This window comes from Ursus maritimus, unplaced genomic scaffold (assembly GCF_017311325.1).
Source record: "Ursus maritimus isolate PB19 unplaced genomic scaffold, ASM1731132v1 scaffold_28, whole genome shotgun sequence".
Lineage (NCBI taxonomy): Eukaryota > Metazoa > Chordata > Mammalia > Carnivora > Ursidae > Ursus > Ursus maritimus.
The window spans coordinates 4,431,506-4,453,938 of NW_024425341.1; the positions used below are offsets into that span (position 1 = coordinate 4,431,506).

The 22,433-nt window shown below is 35.7% G+C and overlaps 1 protein-coding gene across 1 annotated transcript in view; it reads left to right on the forward strand.

Annotated features, from left to right (window-relative positions):
- The first annotated feature begins 994 nt into the window (after positions 1 to 994).
- The window catches only part of ADAM18 (ADAM metallopeptidase domain 18), a 181,619-nt gene continuing 160,180 nt past the window's right edge, over positions 995 to 22,433 (forward strand). Inside the window, exons 1-2 of the mRNA XM_040643231.1 lie at positions 995 to 1,227; positions 1,766 to 1,842. Coding sequence (XP_040499165.1) covers positions 1,173 to 1,227; positions 1,766 to 1,842 — 132 coding nt within the window. The 5' untranslated portion in view covers positions 995 to 1,172. The remainder of the gene's footprint in view (positions 1,228 to 1,765; positions 1,843 to 22,433) is intronic.

The window sequence follows — 22,433 nt, forward strand, 5'->3', positions numbered from 1 at the left end:
GAACAGGGACATCTTTAGAGACAAAGATTAGTGATTGTGTAGGGGTGGGTTGTTTAGGAGGGGGCTAAAGAGCTGGGGATGAGGGGTGGTGATAGAACACATCTATGAATATATGAAAAATCCTAAAATCATTCAACTGTACACTTTAGTGGGTGAGGTGTGTGAAAAAAATACATTATCAGGATGATTCTACCATAACTTTCCCTCATCCTCATTGCCACCAACTTATTTTAGGTCATCATGATCACTGGCCTGCCTTATTTTAATGAGAATTTCTGAGAACCCCAATGTACTACTAGCAGGTCTAAGTTTTAAGCCTGACTGGAGTTTATCGTTGCAGCTTTGACACAATTCATCCTTGCAATAGGCTGCACTGGGATAAAAGAAGGTATAGCTGAGAGGTGGGTAGAAGTTGAGTTAGGTTTTGGGTATGTGTGGTTTAAGATTTCTCTTAGAACATTCATAGACAGTTGCATGCTCTTGTGCACCTGGGACACATTTCCTGTTTGTCTTGCTGCCTTTCCCACCTCTACAGCTTCCCTGCTAGTGCTTAGATAACTGTTAACAAAACACTTAGGTTTCCTTTCCCTTTCTCCAGCTGATTATATCTCATACTGTAAGAATAGGCACACAGTTGAAGAAAAGTGTTTTGATTGACTTATCCAAGATCAAGTTCAATATTCTTGGATTTTTCCTTATTTGCAAAGATAATAAATTAAGTCAGCAGGAACACGACTTAGAATATTTCTCGTAAGCGTGGTTAACATTCTTATTTCCCTCTTTCTCCTCCGTCACAGCAAATAAAAAATACGCCGGAAAACCGTGACAAGGAGAATAGACATTACCAAGAACTTCACCAGTAAAACAAATCCGGCTCGTTTGCCCCTATGTCGCTATTGGAGGGTTTAATAACCGTAAACTTAGCCAGAACGTATCAGTTGTGTGCAAAGGTATAAACAAGCTTGTGTCTGGTGCTTCCTCTCCCTAGACCTGTGGAAACCCCTCATCCACTCTGGAGCCCTAAGGGTGAGCCAGCGCGAGCTGAAAACAAGCACAATGCTCATGCGCATGCCCGGCCAGCGTGCCGGACTTCCCGGAGTGCGCCTGCCCACGAGCCTCAGCGGCCCAACGGCCTTCAGCCTTGGCTGTGCTTGCAGCGCTACAGCGCAGCCATGTTCCTTCTCTTTGCTCTGCTTTCTGAGTTTGGAGGGCTGCACGCCCGCCTGGGTAAGACCACTGGAGCCTCGACTTCCTTTTCCTCTTGCCTCCAAGCAGGGCCGGGCTCTCTCAGGAGAGCAATTTCCTTTTCTCTGGGAACCCTACTGCCGCCACTCCTGGATCTCCTGTGGTGCCTTCCACCGCATCTCCCCCACCCCCCAGGTCAGGGTAGGTGACTCAGGATGTTATCCAAGGGTCGAGGGTCTTAGCAGCTGAAATGCAGGCCGTCTTCCTGGGTCAACCCGTTCTGTGGCCAGAGGTTCTAGAGGTGTGAGTACTGCCCTCAGTTTATTCCTCGGAGTCCCAAGGAAACGAACAAGATGGTCCTGTAGAACTGTAATGTCTAATTTTTATTTGTTTGGATCTTAGCCGTTTTCAGTGTGCTACTGAAAATCTAGTAAAAACATTGCTCCAAGGAGAGTGGGCACATCTGTATAAGTTTACTTACATTTTGAGACCCCGCCATGTACTGGGAATTAAGAACCCATGCTTGATTGCGATGACTGCTGCAGAAGAAAAAAAACAACATTTTTTTTTCCTACTGCAGATTCTGACGGAATATTACTGCATGTCACAGTTCCATGGAAGATAAGGTCAAATGAGAGTGAAGATCCAGAGAAGCAGGTAAATAATCAAGAATATTTGTTTTATAATTTAAATTTTTAAGGCTCTTTTTATTTACCTCTGTATTAAGTCAGATCATACCGCTCTGTAGTCACTTGCAAAGCACAGCATTTTCCCTGTGCTATTTTGTACATTCTGATCCCCCCTTTCCCACACTTCTGCTAACTCCTGGGCCCTTCTCACCTCTCCATCTCTTCTGACACACTTGCACACAACTTCCAAGAAATATTGAACTCTTTTCAGGAATCATACTGGTAAAAAAAAAAGAATCAATATGAAATATGTATAACAGTGGCCCAGGCTGCAATTTATACAAATTTGTGAGTGACCACTAAGTGACAGAGAAAATAGTCTTGAGGAAAATTTTGACCCAGAAGCATCAGACTTCATAGAAGTAATGGTCAAAGAAAGAAAGAAGAAAAAAAAATGTCACATTTGCATGCTTATAATGAACAATATTATAATAAATAAATAGTAACTAAAAATTTGTTGAAAGAATGCTTATCTGCTTTAAAAAAAGTGATTAAATTGAAGGCATCCACTTTATTTTCTTGGCTAAAATACTTCAAATTAGTATAGTTATAATGTTTTATATTATAAACTGGAGGCCACAATACGGGGGTTTAGATTTCTATCTGGTTTAAGTGCTGTAGTCAATATATGGTAACTCAGAAAATTTTTCAGGTTGAAGGAATAATTTTTGAAAAAAGAGCAAGTTAAAAAATTAAGAATTCATTAACTCTACTTTGACATGCAGAATGGAACTTATCATGATTAAGTTCTACTACTGAACAATTATAATAAAAATAAAATGTATGTGAAAATGTACTTGAAAATCACAATCAAGTAATTTCCTTTACAGTAGTATTTCATATACTAATCTCATCTGATTCTCACATTAATCTTCTGAAGTAGGATATATATTCATATATATATGACTTTTTAAAAGAGAAGATTAAAAATGTTAAGGGCACCAAACCTATAAGTTTCAGGACATGGAATCTAATCTTTAATTTAGGACTCCAAATCCATTACAAGTAAACTGCTTTCTGTTGAAAAATTCTTTGCATAAAAGTTTTTTTTTTTTCTGATCTACTTCAGTTTGTACATTGCCATTGCATGATACCTTCATTTTTAAAATTTTTTAAAAAGATTTATTTATTTTAGAGAGAGACAGAGGGTATGAACAGGGGGAGGGACAGAGGGAGAGAGAGAGAATCCCAAGCAGACCCCACACTGAGTGAGGAGCCGGAAACAGGGGGCTGGGTTCCAGGATCCTGAGATCATGACCAGAGCTGATGCCTAACCAGCTGAGCCACCCCTCAGGTGGCTTTAACTTTAAACTTTAAACTTCAAACTGTTGGGGCACCTGGGTGGCTTTAAACTTTAAACTTCAAACTGTTGGGGCACCTGGGTGGCTCAGTCTGTTAAGCGGCTGCCTTCCCCTCGGGCATGATCTCAGGGTCTTGGGATCAAGACCCCGTTGGGCTCCCTGCTCAGGGAAGAGCCTGTTTCTCCCTCTCCCTCTGCCTGCTGCTCTGCCTACTTGTGATCTCCCTCTAGCTCTCTGTCAAGTAAATAAATAAAATCTTTAAAAAACAAACAAAAAACTTCAAACTGTTCACTTCAAATGCCCCTCACAAAGCATATGGTGATACTGGAGGACATGAAATCATTTTACACAGTGTGTTAACACCTGTCTACATTTTTTGTATTCTATATATGGAATCCATAAGCTGTTTTTCCCTGTAATAGAGTATGCTAATGTTTTCCTTTGATTTCTAACAGTAGACCTCCTTTATCTCTTTTGTTTTCTTCCTTTAATCCCTTATCATGCCGTATAGTTTTAAAACATTTTTATTAGACATATAAAAGATTCTTTTTTCACGGACTTTCGGTATGTAATGACAACCACACATTTCACTAAAGCAATGGCTTAGATTTGGGGATATTACAGGAGTTATGCAGAAGGTGTCCAACCTTCCAGTGTTTATCTAAGTATATTTGTGAATGCCATAGTGTGGTTATTGGTATAACACTGGGAAGAAAGTCCTCAGTTGAGGAGAGCAATTATGGTGGGTTTATTACCTTCTGTCAATGTCTTCCTGCCAAAGACCATTGTGAACACACCTGTAGTCAAACAAGTTAGGTTTATTAGTCATTGCAGTGAGAGAGAACACACACCAGGAGGACTGGTGGGGGCATCTCACCAAGGTGTTAGAAAGGCATTATAGGATTTAGGCTAAGGGATTTGGAGAAGGTTTTAGGAAGCAGGCCTTTGCTCCGGTTTGGATGGAATCCAGGAAGTAAAGGTAATTCTATGATTGTGTATCTTAATAAATCTTATCTAGGAGATGGAAAGGCTAAAATAATCCTAAAGCTGTAATTTGTTAAGAAGTAACAGCTGCTCATGTTAGTTCAATAAAGGCATACTTGGTCATTTTTTTCTGGCTTGGAAGATATTTATATTTTATTCATATTTAGACACAGTTGTGAAATTGCCTTATTTTTGTCTTGATCCATAATTGTCTTACTGTGGCTGTATGTGATGTTGATGTTTCATGAACATGTTTACGTACAACAGTAGAACACCAAGAGTAGCTGATAGCACCAAGTCAACTATTCAATACCAGGGATTGCCTTTTCCTTTTTTACTCTTTTGTAATTAATGTACATAAGATTATGTTAGACCTTAATCAAGGTTGTGTCTTGAAGCAGGTACTGAAATCATAAATGGCAGAAGACAAGTGGCATATAGATGTATTAATTAAGTAGAAGCTGTCCTGGGAGGGAGCAAAGGCCAAAAGGAGGACTGGTTTCCACTGAACCCATTCCCCTGACAGGGGTGGGGCAACTCCATATAGGCAGGGTTACCTGAGAAACAGCCCAGCACGCCCCTCCCCCATAACCATTAGTTCTGTGGCAGAGGCCACAGTCTCTGTTTCTTTCCTTTTGTTGGGGGTTCCTCCTCCTTGTCATTCTGATGAAGTGTGGTTGTGAGGATGTACAGAGTCCAAATTATTGACCAGGACCCAAGCAAGATGCGCTTGATTTATAGGGACCTTAGGGATGTGGGCTTCTTGGTCTTTCAGCCTGCCTTCTGGGGGAGGGGCCTGCTGCACTGATACTCAGGCAACCCTGTTTGGGCAGGGTTGTCCTGCCCCCAGAGGGGGAGGATGGGCTCAGTGAGAACTGGTTTTTGTGGGGTTTTTTTGGCTTTTGTTCTCTGGCGGCTTTCTGTGTCTCTTCTGAGAGAGCAGCAGTGACCATACCCAAACCTCTGTCTCAAAACAGAGAGATCACAGTCTGCTCTTCACTGAGCTTTCCAGGCCCCTCAAACTCTGTTTCCATGGATGCTGCTAAAACCCGCAGCATCCGGGGTTGTGCGCCCCACAGCTGCTCTCCCCGTGCTCCCTCCCAGGGCCGGCAGGTCTCTGCCCTTTGTGCTTCTAACACCGCCAGCCGCCTCCGGTTCCCACACGTGCTGCTGAGCTCCTGGTTTGTCTGTTTCACGGGTGCGCTCTGAAGCTCCCAGTTTCAGCCTGATTTCCCTGCGGCTACCAGTCTGGGAGCCCGGCCTGCTCCCCAGCACAGGAGGCTTCTGCTTCCCGGTGCCTGAGCGCAGTGGCTCCCTCCCCCTTCTGTTTATCTTCCAATATCTGCCCACAGACTCTCAGCTCCCCGCTTTGCATCTGGAGACCAAACGCCAGAGATGTTCTGTTTGTAGAGATCCAGATGTATCTTCTTATGTCTCAGGCTGATTTCGTGGCTGACCAGGATGGTCTGGTAGATATCCAGCTTGATTCAGGGGACCGGTTGAAATAGGGTCCCCTACTCATCCGCCATCTTTCCCCCTCCCCCGATTTGTTAATTTTAGTCAATCTGACCATGTGAGGTGGTATCTCATTGTGGTTTTGATTTGTATTTCCCTGATGATGAGTGATATTGAGCATTTTTTCATGTGTTTGTTGTCCATTTGTATGTCATCTTTGAACAGTTTTGCCCCTTCTATATTTTTACATAAACAGCAGCATCCAGAATGCACTTTTGTGTTCTACTTTGAGTAATATTTTTGAGTTTCATCCATGTTATATGTTTGTTAGTATTTCATATTTTTCATTGCTGAGTATTATACTTTTATATAAAATATCAAAATTTCCTTATGTACATCTATTTGGAATCTTTCTTGTTTCTCAACGTAGGCATTTATTGCTATGAACTTTCCTCCTGTTTTTGCCACATCCCATAAATTCTGGTAAGTTGTGTTTCCATTTTCATTTGTCTCAAGAATTTTTTTTATTTCCTCTTGAATTTCTTCTTTGACCTTTTGGTTGTTTAGGAGAGTGTTGTTTAATTTCCATATATTTGTTAATTTTCCAGTTTTCCTCTTGTTATTTATTTCAGTTTCATGCCACTGTGGTTAGAGAAGCTACTTGGTATGATTTCAGTCTTCTTGAATCTGCTAAGCCTTGTTTTGTAGCCTAAGATATGGTTTATCCTACAGAATGTACCATGTGTGCTTGAGAAGAATGTGTATTCTGTTGTTGCTGGAAAGCATGTTCTATATATGTCTGTTAGGTCCATTAGTCTATGGTATTGTTCAAATCTGCTGTTTTCTTATTGATTCTCTGTCTGGATGACGTATCTATTATTGAGAGTGGGGTTTTAAAGTGCCCAAGTATTGCCATGTCACTGTTTTTTCTCCTAGCTCTGTTATATATTTAGGTGCTCTAATGTTGGACAGATAAATATTTATAATTGTTATACATTCTTGATGGATTGACCCCTTTTTTATTAAATAATGACTTTTGTCTCTTTTTACCATTTCTAGTTTAAAGTCTATTTTATCTGATATAAGTATAGCTACTGCTGTGCTTTTTGTTTTGGTTTTGTTTTGTTTGGGTGACGTTAAGTCTTTTCCCATCTATTTGCCCTCGGTTTATATGCATTTTTAAGAGCAAAGTGAGGCTTTATAAGTAGTTATAAGTAGATTTTTGTTTGTGCTTTTTGTTTGTTTGTTTAGTTATTGTATCTATTTTGATTGGTGAATTTAATCCATTTATGTTTAAAGTACTTATTGATAGGTAAGGACTTACTGTTGCCATTTTTGTTCATTATTTTCTGTTCGTTTTATAAATTCATTGTTCCTTACTTCTTATCTTGCTATCTTTTCCATGTTTTGCTGTCTTTTTTTTTTTTTTTTATCAGTATGCTTTACTTCATCATGTTCCTTTGTGTAATTGTTACAGATTTTTTTCCCTTGGGGTTACATTGAGGCCTACATAAAATAATCTTAAAATTATAAAACGTTATCTTAATCTGTTAACAACGTAATTTCAGTAGATTTCCAAAAGTTTACTCTTACACTTCTCCCAATCACATTTTAATTTATTGCTGTTATAATTTACATATTTTTATATTGTGTATCTAATAACAGATTATTGTAGTTATGGCTATTTTTACTGCATTCATTTTACTTTCTCTCAAATAACTTTCTTTACTATTTCTTAGAAGGCAAGTCTAGTGGTAATGAACTCCTTAAAGTTTTTTGTTGTTAATTGTTCAGTAGTCTTTATTCCTCCTTCATTTCTGAAGGACAGCTTCACTGGGCCTAAAAATATTGGTTGACATTTTTTTTTCCCCTTTCAGTATTTAGAATATGTCATCCTACCCTCTTCTGGCCTGAAAAGTTTGTTTAGAAACCTGCTGATAGTCTTAATAAGGGAATACCTTGATATATAACGTATCTCTTTCCTCTTGCTGCTTTTAAAAATCTTTCTTTCTTTTTGACTCTTGAAAATTTAATTATAGCTCTCTTTAGTTTCAATCTATTTGGAGTCCAGTTGGCCTTAAAGGATCTGGATGTCCATTTTTCTCCCCGTGTTCAGGAAGTAGTCAGACACTATTGCTTGAAAATACTTTCTGTCCCTCTCTCTCATCTTCTGGAAGTCCTACAATGGTAATATTGTTTCTTTTCATTGTTACCTATAAGTCTCATAGGCTATCTTCATGCTTTTTAAATTATTTATCTTTTGGTTCACTGACTGGACACAGATATACCTGGTTTTATTGCACTTCATAAATACTGCATTTTTTTTTTTTTTACAAAGTGGAAGTTTGTGCAAACCTTGTGTTGAACAAGTCAATGCCATTTTTCCATCAGCAATTGCCCATTTCATGTTTCTGTCACATTTTAGTAATTCTTACGGTATTTCACACTTTTTCATTATTATATTTGTTGTGGTGACCTGCGGTCAGTGATTTCTGATGTTATTACTCTAATTGTTTTGTGGCATCACAAACTGTGTCCATATAAAATGACAAACTTAACTGATAAATGTGTGTTTTGAAAGCTTTACTTACCAGCCATTCCCATCTCCAACTTTAAATCAAAAGCTAGAAATGATTAACTTAGGGAGGCATATAAAAAACCAAGACAGGATGAAAGCTAGGCTTCTTGCATCTGTTAACCAAGTTGTGAATACAACGAAAAGTTCTGAAGGAAATAAAAAGTGCTACTCCAATAAACACAAATAATAAGAAAGCAAAACAGCTTTATTGCTGATATACAGAAAGTTTTAGTGGTCTGGATAGAAGATCAAACCAGCTACAACATTCCCTCAAGCCAAAGCCTAATCCAGGGCATGGCCCTAACTCTCTTCAATTCTCTAAAGTCTGAGAGAGGTGAGGAAGCTACAGAAGAAAAGTTCGAGGCTAGCAGAATTTGGTTCATAATGTTTAGGNNNNAAGAAGCCATCTTCATACTATAAAAGTGCAAGTGAAGGAGCAAGTGCTAGTATAGAAACTGCAGCAAGTTATCCAGAAGACGTGACTAAGAATTAAAGGCAGCTACCCTAAATAACAGATTTTCAGTCTTCCTTTGTAAGTCTGTGGTGAGATGAGGCCACCAGTTTTGCTCTGCAGATGGAGAAAGACAGGGACTGCACTCTTTGGCCAAGTGCTACTGCAAGCAGGACTATTGGATGGACTATACAGCTTCCTGTGTGCTCTGGTCAGGCAGCCTGAAGGCTATATTCAACAAGGAGAAGGGCTATGAATTAGTTTTCATGCCTGGGCACATCAGGATAAATAGCTCTAAACCCACTAAATCTCTTTGTTTGGATATTTAGTTTGAAAATATTTTCTCCCATTTCATATGATGCCTTTTAATTTTGTGAATTATTTCCTTTGCTCAGCAAATGTTTTTTCTGCATCTATTGAAATGATCATATGGTTTTTGTCCTTACTCTTATTGATGTGATGTATCACGTTGTTTGATTTGTGAATATTGAACCATCCTGTCAACCCAGGAATAAATCCGACTTGTTCTTGGTGAACAATTTTTTTTTTTTAATTTTATTGTGTTGTTGAATTCCGTTTGCTAGTATTTTGTTGAGAATTTTTGCATCTATGTTCATCAGGGATATTGTCACGTAGTTCTCTTTTTTAGTGTGTCTTTGTCTGGTTTTGGTATTAGGGTAATATTGGACTAAAAACGAATTTAGAACTTTTCCTTCCTTTTCAGTTTTTTGGAATAGTTTGAGATGAGTAGGTATTAACTCTTCTTTAAATACTCATTAGAATTCACTTGTGAAGCCATCTGTTCCTGGTTTTTGTTTGTTGGGTGTTCTGTGATTACTGATTCAGTTTTCTTGCTGGTTATCAGTCTGTTCAAATTTTCTATTTCTTCTAGTTTCAGTTTTGGTAGTTTATATGTTTCTAGGAATTTATTTCTTCCAGGCTGTCTAAACTGTTGCCATATAATTTTTCATGATAGCCTTTATAATTGTTTGTATTTCTATAGTGTTGGTGGTTATTTCTTCTCTCTCATTTGTGATTTTATTTGAGTCTTTTCTCTCTCTCTTTTTTTTTCTTGATAAGTTTGGCTAGAGGTTTATTAATTTTATTGATTTTTTTTTCAAAGAATCAGCTCCTGGTTTCATTGATTTTTTTCTTATTTATTTATTTATTTATTTTTAGTTTTTACATCATTTATTTCTGCTCTGATCTTTATTATATCCTTCCTTTTGCTGGTTTGGGGTTTTGTTTCTTCTTTTTCTAGCATCTTTAGGTGATAGGTTAGGCTGTTTTTGTTTGTTTATTTGTTTGTTTGAGATTCTTCTTGCTTCTTGAGTTAGGCCTGTATTGCTATAAATTTCTCTCTTAGACCACTTTTTTTTGCATCCCAGAGGATTTGGATTGTTGTGTTTTCATTTTCATTTGTTTCCATGCACTTTTTGATTTCTTCTTTTATTTCCTGGTTGATCCATTCATTGTTTTATATCATGTTATTCACCTCCATGTTTTTGTAGTCTTTCCGGAGTTTTTCCTTTGATTGAATTCTAGTTGAATAGCCTTGTGTTCAGAAAAGATGCATGGTACGACTTGGATCTTCTTGAATTTGTTGAGGCTTATTTTGTGGGCTGATATATGATCTATTCTGGATAATGTTCCATGTGCAGTAGAAAAGAATGTGTATTCTGCTAATTTAGGATGGAATGTTCTCAATATACCTTTTAAATCCATCTTTTTCTGTATGTCATTCAAAGCCTTTGTTTCCTTGTTAATTTTCTGTTTAGATGGTCTGTCCATTGGTGTAAGTAGGGTGTTAAAGTCCCCTGCTATTATTGTATTATTATAGTTTTATATTATAATTTTTATATTATAGTTTTATATTATAATTTTATATTATATTATAGTTTATTGTATTATTATAGAACTATAGATTAGTTCCTTTATGTTTTTTATTAACTTTTTACATATTTTGGTGCTCCTATGTTGGGTGCATAAATATTTCCAGTTGTTATATCTTCTTGTTGGATTGTCTTTTTTGTTATTATATTGTGTCGTTTTTTTCTCATTACAGTCTTTGTTTTAATGTCTACTTTTTCTGGGACACCTGGGTGGCTCAGTCAGTTAAACGTCCGTCTTCAGCACAGGTCATGATCCCAGGGTCCTGGAATTGAGGATGGCATCAGGCTCCCTGCTCAGCAGGGATCTCAAATAAATAAATGAAATCTTTTTTAAAAATCTCTCAAATAAATAAAATATTTAAAAAAATAAAGTCTATTTTTTCTGATGTAAGTATTGCTACTCCAGCTTTCCTTGGACATCCATTTGCATGATAGCTATTTCTCCATCCTCTCACTTTAAATCTGCAGGTGACTTAAGGTCTCCTGTAGGCAGCATATAAATGGGTCTTGCTTTTTTATCTATTCTGTCACCTTATGTCTTTTGATTGGAGTGTTTAGTCCATTAACATTTACAGTAATTACTGTAATATGACAATTACAGTAATTATTGATAGGTATGTATTTATTGTTATTTTATTATTTGTTATGTGGTTGTTTCTGAAGATTTTCTCTGATCCTGTCTTCTTTTTCTCTTTTTCATGGTTTGTTGATTTTCTTTAGTGATATGTTTGGATTTCTTATTCTTTATTCTTTGTATATTTATTCGTGGTTTCTGATATACCATTACCACTAAGTTTGTATATAATCTCTTCTCCATATGACAGTCTATATTAAGTTGATGGTTGTTTACATTTGAACTCACTCTTTACTCCTCTCCTCCCCACATTAAGTATATGCTATTATATTCATATCCTTTTATTTTGGTGAGTTCCTTGACTGTTTTTAGAGAAATATTCATTTTTACTGCTTTTGAGTTTTCTACCTTTATACTGTCACTCTGGTCTCCCCTTTCTACTCAAAGAGTCCCCTTAAATATTTTTTGCAGAGATGATTTAGTTGTCATGAACTCCTTTAGTTTTTGTTTGTCTGGGAAACTCTATCTCCCCTTCTATATTGAGATAGCCTTGCTGAATAGAGTATTCTTGACTACAGATTTTTCCCATTCAGCACTTTGACTATATGCCACTTTCTTCTGTCCTGCAAAGTTTCTACTGAAAAATCTCTGCTAGCTTATGGTTTTCCCTGTAAGTTAATATCTTCATTTGTCTTGTTGCTTTTAAGATTTTTTCAATATATTTTGCCAATTTAATTATAGTATGTCTTAATATGTGTCTGTTTTTGTTGACTTTTTTGGGTGTTCTTTGTTCCTCCTGGATCTGGATGTCTGTTTCCTTCCCCAGATTAGGGAAGTTTTCAGCTATTATTTCTTCAGATAAATTCTCTACCTCTTTCTCTCTTCTTCTTCTGGAACTCCTGTACCTTGAATGTTATTATGTTTGATGGAGTCATTGAGTTTCTTAAGTCTATTCTCATTTTGCATAATTATTTTTTCTCACTTTTGTTCAGCTTGATTACTTTCCATTAGTTTCCTAGGTCATTAATTTTTTCCTCTGCTTCTTCCAACCTTATGTTCATTCCATCAGGTGTGTTTCTCATTGCATTCATCAGGTCCTTTGTCTCCGCTATGTTATTCCTTATCTGCGTACTAACAGTATCACTGATGTTTTCTACTCTTTGCTCAAGTCCTGTAAGTATCTTTATGATGGGATGAGCCAAGGGGAGAAAGCACAAAAAATGTTGTCATATCAGGTACATAATTAGTACTTCAAGGTACATATTTAGTATCTGACAGCTGCCAGGAACTAATTATGTACCTTGTCACTTCCCACATGCAGGCTAAGTGGATCAACCCCCCAGGCAGCAGCTGAGGATGTATGCAGTCAAACCCCTTCAGGGACATCATCAAATCTTTGTGTTTTTTTCTGTTTCCTCTACCCTAAGTCCAGGAAATAGCTGTGGGAAGTTTTCACCCTTCCCTATAAAATAATTATTTTTCCTCTTTTTTGTTCAGCTTGATTACTTTTCATTAGTCTCCTAGGTCATTATTTTGTTCGTCTTCTTCTTCCTATGGAAGGACATTTTGGTTATTTTCAGGTTGTGGCAATTATGAATAAAGCTGTTAATAACATTTCATATGCAGGTTTTAGTAGATGTAAGTTTTCAAATCAGTTGAGTGAATACCTAGGATAATAATTGATGAATTGTATGTTAAGATTATGTTTAATTTTAAAAGAAACTTGCAAATTATCTTTCAAGGTGGCTATATGTTTTGCATTTCCACCAGCAATAAATAAGAGTTCCTATTGCTCCACATCCTCACCAGTATTTGGTATATTGCAAGGTTCTGGCTTTTAGCCTTTCTAATTTTTGTGTAGAAATATTTCATTGAGGTTTGAATTTGCATTTCCCTAATAATGAATAATGTTGAATATATTCTCATATTCTTATTTTCCATCTATACATCTTCTTTGGTAAGATGTCTGTTTAGGTCTTTTACACATTTTTGAACTGGATTGTTGGTTTCCTTATTGTTGCATTTTACATGTTCTTTGTATATTCTGCACACATTTTTTTAATCAGATAAGTGATTTACAATTTTTTTTTGAGTCTATAGCTTCTTTTTTTTTTAAACTGTCTTAACATTGTCTTAATTACACTAACTTATTGTTATTTTTCTTTTACGGATCGTGATTTTTCTGTCATATCTAAATATTTACCAACACTAGGTTCACCTACTTTTCCTCCTATGATTTATTAGAGAAGTCGTATAATAAGTCTATAATACCTTTTTTTAAGTTAATGTTCATGTAAGTTGTGAGGTCTGGGTTGAGGTTCATCAATTTGATATGGACATCCAATTTTCCCAGCACCAGAAGTTGAAATGACTATCATTTCTCCACTGAAATACCTTTGCACCATAAAAAATCAGTTGATTATATTTTTTGTGGGTCTATTTCTAAGTGTGCACTCTCTTTCTCTCTCTCTCTCTCTCTCTCTCTCTCTGGCTAATACCATGCTGTCTTATTTATGGTAGGTTTATCGAAAATCTTGAAAGTGGGCAATGTGATGACTTCAGCTTTGGTCTTCCTTAGAATTCTAATGATTGACTACACAAGGTCCTTCACCTTTTGTTAGCTCTGTGTGTGTGTGTGTGTGTGTGTGTGTGTGTGTGTATTTAATTTCCTATGTGACCCATAGTGAGTAAATGAAATAAGCGTACTTAAATCTCCATTTCTCAGCAATTTTGAAGTAATATTTCTTAACTCTTGCTTCTTTGTTGTATTATTTTTGCCTACCTACATTCTCATTAGCTGATGTTTGAAGTTTTGGAAAGAACTCTCATTTATTTTTGCAAATCTTCCACTTTATAAAATTACTTTGTATTTAATCTTAGAAACTTTCTTAGCTTTGATTTTCAACCTCACAAATTCATGCTTCAGATGCATCCAATCTCATACTCATAATAATAATTTACTTAAAAATCAACAATTACATTTTCATTTATATGATCTATAATCGGATCATTTCCATAATTGTCTTTTCTTTCTTCAGTAAGAACAGCCTACTCTTCCTCACTTGTTAGCAGTGTAGTATAGTCATAAAGTACATGGTCTCTCTGTCAAGCTTTGATATTCATTAAATGTGTTACCTTGGGAGAGTTCATCTCTTTTCCTCAAACTGAAAATTATGGTTGTTAGGGTAAGAATTTTTTTTTTTTGACAGTGCTAGGCATAAGATAAATGCCCATTAAATGTTAGAAACTTTTAGAATAGTATTCCATTACATCTAATCTCCAATTCCGAGGTGTACTACATAGTGTTACTTCTTTAAGGATCTTAAACATACTTATTTTTTTCAGGTCCTGTCTTACATACTTTACACTTTTCTTGGGAGTAATTTGTTTCATTTATTAAACTTGATACCTTTCCTTCTTGATGTAGACAATCCTCAGAAGTTAAATTGTTTTTTATTGTGTACTTGCTATTGCAGTTGAGATTCTGACAGAATTTGTTTTGCTTCTGTTTAGTATCTGGTCTGAGATAATGCACTGGTTCTGCTATAGTACATTACAACAGTTTTAGAGGAATGACAGGGTTAAGATTTGCCTCAGTTCTGGGTTATTTGTCATCTGGACTTTTGAATCTGTGTGCTTCTTGTATTTCCTAGGTGTTTCCAATCATAAGCATCACTGGCCTCTCCCAAACTCACAGATTCTGTTCCAGCTTAAAAGCAGAGATCTTTTTTGAAATTGGTTTGTTTTGGAAAGAAATTGTGTATTTGTTAGAGTAGATGTCTGTCTGACTTTGTGGAGATAGTCCACTGACTCTGTAAACACACACTAAGTCCTCTCGTGTTCCTGAATGCCACCACATTAGAATGATGAGCACAGTTAAAACTCAGTTCTTGTTGTATTAGAGCTCCTATTCCTGGAGCTGCAGCATTCCTCACTACCATGTTTCTTGGGTCTTTCTTCCCCAGTTTTATATGTTAAGAATTGCTAAGTGGCTCTAGGTGTATATAGTAGTTGTGTGTGTGTGTGTGTATGTATGTATGTTTTATATACATACATATATAATGTAAATTTGTTATTTCATTATAATTGGTGTGGGATGTAAGCCTGCAACCATGTCCTTCATGTTGCCTAGTAAAGTTTATATTTTTCTAAATAGAAAAGATTAATCTATAGCATTAATAGTGCTAAATTATATATATATTTTCCAAAATGTAGCCTACATTTTGCCAACGCTGTGCATTAAATTCATTATGGTGATCCTAAATCTTCTAGAATAATAAATTCTTACTATTTAGAATAATAAATTCTGAAGAATACATTAATTTTTAAAATGGATTGTGTTTTTTTTAATTGAGGTGAAATTAACATGTAACATTATACACATTTCAGGTATACAATATTATAATTTAACATCTATATGCACTACAAAATGATCATTACTTTACGTCTAATTACCATCCATGACCATACAAATTATCCTCTTTACCTATTTTGCCCACACCTGACCCTCTTTACCCTCTGGTAACCACCAATCTGTTCTCTGTATTTATGAGTTTATTTTTATTTTGTTTTGTTCTGTTCATTTGTTTTGTTCTTTTTAGGTACCACTTGTAGGTGAAATCATACACTATTTGTCTTTCTCTGTCTGACTTAGTCCATTTAGCATAAAACCTTCAGTGTTCATTCATGTTGTCATAATGGCAAGGTTTCATTCTTTTTATGGCTGAGTAATATTCCAGTGTGTGTGTGTGTGTGTGTGTGTGTGTGTGTGTCATATCATCTTTATTCATTCATGGATTGAAGAACATTTAGGTTGTTTCCATTTCTTGGCTATTGTAAATAATGCCACAGTGAAAATAGAGGTGCATATATATTTCGAATAAGCATGTTTTTGAATAAATATTATCTTTGGATAAATAACCAGCAATTGAACAGCAGGATAATATGGTAATTCTATACTTATTTTTTTGAAGAATCTCCATACTATTTTCCATAGTGGCTGCATCAATTTACATTTCCATCAACAGTGTACAAGTGTTCCCTGTTCTCCACATCCTCTCAAACACTTGCTATTTCTTGTCTTTTTTATAATGGCCATTCTAATTGGTGTGAGATAATATCTCATTGTGGTTTTGATTTGCATTTCCCTGATAATTAGTAATGTTGAACATCTTTATATATGCCTGTTGGCCATCTGTATGCCTTCCTTGGAAAATAATCTATTCAGATCCTCTGCCCATTTTTAAAAATCAGATTTTTTTATAAGCTCTTTGTATATTTTGTTTATTAACCCCTTATCAGATGTATGATTTGCAAATATCTTCTCCCATTCAGTAGGCTGACTTTCTATTTTAATTGGTTTCCTTTGCTGTGCAAAAGCTTTTTAGTATCATATAATCCCATTTGTTTATGTTTGCTTTTGTTTCCCTTGCCTTTGGGGACTGACCCACAAAAGCATTGCTAAAACCAGTGTCAAAGAGCTTACTGCCTATGTTTTTTTCTTCAAGGAATTTTATGATTTCAGATCTTACATTCAGGTCTTTAGTCCATTTTGAGTTAATTTTTGTGTATGGTGTAAGATAGTGGTCTAGTTTAATTCTTTTGCATGTGGCTAATCAGTTTTCCCAACATTACTTATTGAAGGGTTAGTCCTTTCTCCATTATGTTCTTTGATCTTTTGCGATAAATTAATTGTCCATATGTATGTGGGTTTATTTCTGGGCTTTGAGTTCTCTTCCTTTGATCTCTGACTGTTTTTGTGCCAGTGCCATATGATTTTGATTGCTATAGCTTTAAAATATAGTTTGAAATCAAGGAGAGTAATGCTTTTAGCTTTGTTCTTCTCAAGATTGCTTTGACTATTAGGGATCTTTTGTGATTTCATACAAATTTTAGAATCATTTGTTGTTGTTCTGTGAAATATGCTGTTAAAATTTTCATAGGAATTACATTGAATCTATAGATTGCTTTGGATAGTAGGGACATTTGTTGGCATATGAAAATTTATTACTCTCATGTTTTCACCATCAAAAGCTATGATCTTGATCTTTCCTTCTTGCTTTTACATAAGGCCAAAAGAGAAACACTGGCTACTTTGACACCCTTAAAGCAAACTCCAGGAGTGTCACTGACAGCATGACCTTTGCAATCAAAGCTAGCAACCAGAACTTCATCATTTTCCTCAATAAAATTCAAACAACAACCATTGGGTACAAAGGCTGTGATTTTTTGGCCATTTTTGATCAACTGGACCCTGATGCATTTCCTGATGGCAGAATTTAGCTGTTTGGCTTCAACCTCTACTTTTTCCAGCACAATTCCCTTTGCATGGGAAGAACCTCCAAAAGGGTTGGCCTTTAGGGCTGTGCCCAAATGAGCTTTCTTGTACTGTTTTTCATGCCACCTCCGATCTCAGTGGCTACAGAGCTTACTGAGAGTACAAAGACTGTAACACTTGCCCATCCTGCCAGTACAATGGTCCTGAGCAAAAGAGGTAGTAGGGACATTTTAACAATATTAATTATTCCAGTCCACAAGCACAGAATATCTTTTCATTCATTTGTTCCTTCTTCAATTTCTTTTATTAATATATTATAGCTCTCTGTATAGATATTTTATCTCCTCAGTAAAATTTATTTTAGATATTTTATTCTTTTTGATGCAACTGTAAATGTTATTGTTTTTTAATTTTTCTGATAATTCATTGTTAGTCCATAGAAAGTTAACAGATTTTGCAAAATAATTTTATATACTGCAACTTCACTTTATTTATTTATTCTAAGAGGTTTTTGGTGGAGTCTTTGTATATATGATATGCCATCTGCAAAGGGTGACAGTTGCATTTCTTCTTTTCCACTTTCAATGCCTTTTATTTCTTTTCGTTGAGTAATTGCTGTAGCTAGGACTTCTGATATATGTAGAATGAAAGTGATGAGAGTGGGCATCCTTGTCTTGTTCCTGAACTTCAAGGAAAAGCTTTCAGCTTTTCCCCATTGAGGTGTTAACTGTGGGTTAGTCATATATGGCCTTTCTTATGGTGAGGTACGTTTCTTTTATAGACACTTTTCTGAAAGTTTTTGTCATAATTGGAGTTGAATTTTATTGAACACTTTTTCTGCATCTATGGAGATGATCATATGATTTTTATTCTTCATTTTGTTAAAGGGTATATATAATGTATCACCTTGATTGCAAATGTTGAACCATTTTTATATCCCTGGAATAAATCCCACTTGATTGTGGTGTAGGATCATTTTATTGTTGAATTTGGTTTCTGATAAGTTTTGACAATTTTTGCATCTATGCTAACGAAAGATATTGGCCTATAATTTTATTTTTTTATGATGTCTTTGTTTGGTTTTGGTTTTATGGTAATGCTGGCCTCACAAAATGTATTTGGAAGTGTTTCCTCCTCTTCAAGCTTTGGAAGGATTTAAGAATACATGTTAAGTCTTTTTTTTTTCTTTTTTTTTCTTTTCTTTTTTCTTTTCTTATTCACAGACATATGATCCTGGACTTTTGTTTGTTGGGTGGTTTTTGATTGTGGATTTAATATCCTTACTAATAATCAGATTTTCTGTTTCTTCATGATTCAGTTTTTAAAAATTGTATGTTTCCAATAATTTATACATTTCTTCTAGGTTGTCCAATTTGTTGGTGTGTAATTGTTCATAATAATCTCTTACAGTCTTTGAGATTTCTGTGCCTTCAGTTTCAACTTCTCTTTCATTTCTGATGAAATGAAAGTGTCTTCTTTTTTATTTTTTTTTATTTGGTTTGGTTTTGGTTTTGATTTTTTTGTTGTTGTTAGTCTACCTACAAGTTTGTTAATTTTGTTTTATCTTTTCAAAGAACCAGGTCTTAGTTTCATTGGTCTTTTCTATTTTTTGTTTCTTTTCATTTATTTCTCCTCTGATCTTTATCATTTTTTTAATTCTATTGACTTAGGGCCTTGTTTGTTTGTTTTCTAGCTCTTTTATGTACAGAGCTAGATTTCTACAGTCGGATTATATTGCTATAATCTTCTCTTTTGCAACCACTTTTGCTTCATTCCAAGGATTTTGATATGTTGTATTTCTGTATTCATTTGTCTCTAGGTATTTTTTTCTTTAATTTCTTTGTCGACCGATTGAGTGCTCATTAGTGTGTTGTTTAATCTCTGCCTTTTTGTTGTTTTTTTCTAGTTTTCTTCTTGAAATTGATTTCTAGTTTTATACTATTGTGTTTGGAGAAGATGCTTGATATGATTTCAGTATTCTTGATTTTTGAGTCTTATTTTATGGTCTAGTATGTGATCTTACCTGGAGAATGTTTTATGTGCATCTGAGAAGAATGCATATTCTTTTGCTTTTGGATGGAGTACTCTGTTAAGAACTATTAAGTCCATCTGGTTTAATGTTTTTTTTGTTTTGTTTTGTTTTGTTTTTTTTAAGACTGATATTTCCGTATTGGTTTTCTATCTGGTCAAAAGTTGGGATTGAATCTCCTACTATTTTATATAGCTTTTTTTTTTTTTTTTTTGAGAGAGACACACACACATACACAGAAAGCACAGGAGTGGGAGAGGGGAAGAGAGGGAGAGAGAGAGATAATCTCAAGTGGGCTCAGCAGTCGTGGAGCCTAACACAAGGTTCAATATCAAGACCCTGAGATCATGACCTGAGCTGAAATCAAGAGTCCAATGCTCAACTGACTGAGCCACCAGGAGCCTCTATATAGCTTTTAATATCTGTTTAGATACATCGATATTTGCTTTATGTATCTTGGCACATATGTATTTATAAATGTTATATTTTCTTATTGAATTGACCCTTTATCATTATGTAATGTCTTTCTTTATCTATTATTACAGTCTTTGTTTCAAAGTCTATTTTGTTGGTTATGAATATAACTATGCAGCTTTTTTGTTTGTTTCCATTCCGTGGAATATCTTTTTCCATCCCTTCAATTTCAGCTTGTGTGTGTCCTTTCTTCTGAAATTAATCTCATGTGGGTAGAACATAGATAAGTCTTGTTTTTTTTAATCCACTCAACCATCTTATGTCTTTTGATTATAGAGTGCCTTTACATTTAAAGTAATTATTGATAGGCATGTAGCTATTGCCACTTTGCTAATTATTTTCTGGCTGTTTTTGTAGTTCTTCTCTGTTCCTTTCCTCTTCTCTTTCTCTCTTCCCTTGTGGTTTGATGTCTTTTGTTAGTGCTATGTTTAGATTTCTTTCTCATTTTTCTTTTGTGTATTTACTCTTTGTATGTATTTGTGATTATTCTGAAGTTTACATATAACTTCCTATTTTATGTTTTGAGTTGACAGCAACTTAAATTTGAACACATTCCAAAACTTTACATTCCTCTCCTTCTCTCATGTTTTATATTCTTATGTCACATGTTGCATCTTTTATTTTATGTACCCTCTAACAAATTCTTGTAGTTTTAGCTAATTTTATTGTTTTTGCCTTTTAACCTTCATACTTGCTTTATAAGTGATTAACCCACTACCTTTACTATGTGTTTACCTTTTCCAGTGAGCCTTTTTACTTTTATATGTTTTTCTGTTATTAATTGGTGTCATTTCTTTTCAGTTTAGAGAAGTCCTAACTTTTAACATTTCTTTTAATGCCAGTTTAGTGATGATGAACTCCTTTAGGTTTTGTGTAACTGGAAAACTTAATCTCTTATTCAATTCAGAATAACAGCCTTGCCAGGTAGAGAATTATTGATTGGAAGTTTTTCCATTCTGCACTTTGAATATGTCATGTCACTCTCTTTTGGCTTGCATAGTTTCTGCCGAAAGACTTATGAGATCTACTTGCGTGTAGTAAGTTGTGCTTCTTTTGCTGCTTTTAAGAATCTCTCTAACTTTGACCATTTGAGTTGTAATATATCTTGGTGTGGATCTGTTTGGGTTTATTTTATTTGGGATTGTCTAGGCTTCCTGGACCCGTATATCTCTTTCCTTCCTCATTTTAGGGAAATTTTCAGTCACTAATTCTTCAAATAAGTTTCCTGGCCCTTTCTCTGTTCATCTGCTCCTTCTGGAATCAGTGTAACTAAGTATTATTCCACTTGATGTTGTACTCATGGTTTCTTAGTTATCTTCATTTTTTAATTATTTTTTTTTTCCTGCTTTCTCTGGATGAGTTCTGTTGCTTTGTTTTCCAGCTCAATGATCCAATCTTTGGCTTCATTCAGTGTGCTGTTGAACCCCTCTAGTATATTTTTCATTTCGATTATGGTATTCTTTAGATCTTTAACTTCTGTTTGGAACTTTCTTATATTTACTGTCTCTTTGTTGAGGATCTCACAGTGTTCATCACTATTCTTCCAAGTTTGGCAAACATCTGTATGACTATTACTTTTAACTCTTTGTCAGGTTGTTTGTCCATCTGCATTTCATTAATGGCTTCTGATGTTTTGTCTTTCATTTGGAACATACTCTCCTGTCTCTTCATTTTCCTAATTTTCTGTATTTGTTTCTGTGTATTACGCAAATCAACTACCTCTCCCAATCTTGAAGGAACAGCCTTTTGTAGTTGTCACAAGAAGCCTAAAAGCACCATCTCCTCTAACCACTAGAGCTACATGCTCAAGCGGTGTCACTACAGAAGCTGTGCACACCCATCTGCAGCACAGGGGTCAGCAGAGTTGGCACCCATGCCAGCCAGGTGCATCACACAGCTGCACTGAGGCCCAGGAGTGAGTGGGGCTGGTATCTGGCCTGGCTGTAAAGTATGGCTGTGCTGCCATAGTGTGGACAGGGTTTTTAGTTGAGTATGCCCAAAGGCTCTAGCAGGTTAGAGAGATAGTTCCAAAATGATGCCCACCAGCACTGACATTAGCAAAGTAGCATGATGTTACAGATATAACACCCACAAATTTCTCTGTCCCCAGAGAACGTTTCAGTGGTTTACTACTTCTCTGGCAGGTACTTTAAGTTTAGTAAATGGGTCCCCACATAGGGTCTAGGTGATTTCCAAGTTAGTGTTTTTGCTCTGGGTCCCACAGTCAGTGATTCTGCATGTTATCCCTTTAAGAGTGGGTTCTCCATGCTCTACAGTTCTGTGGTTTTCCTGGATGTAATCTCTATTGGTTTTCAAAGTCTGGTATTTTGGGGGCTCAACTCTCTTATGTAGGGTCTAACATTTGAGGTGTCTATTGTGTAGCATAAACCTCTGACTCCTTAGGAAAATCTCTGTATTTTTGTCTTCTCTCCCAATTATATATCACCCTGCTGGAGTGTTTTTTGTTTGTTTTCGTTTTGTTTTGTTTTGTTTTTGGCAAGATTGTATCTCTGCCTCTCCTATCCATCTTAATGCTGTCCTTTC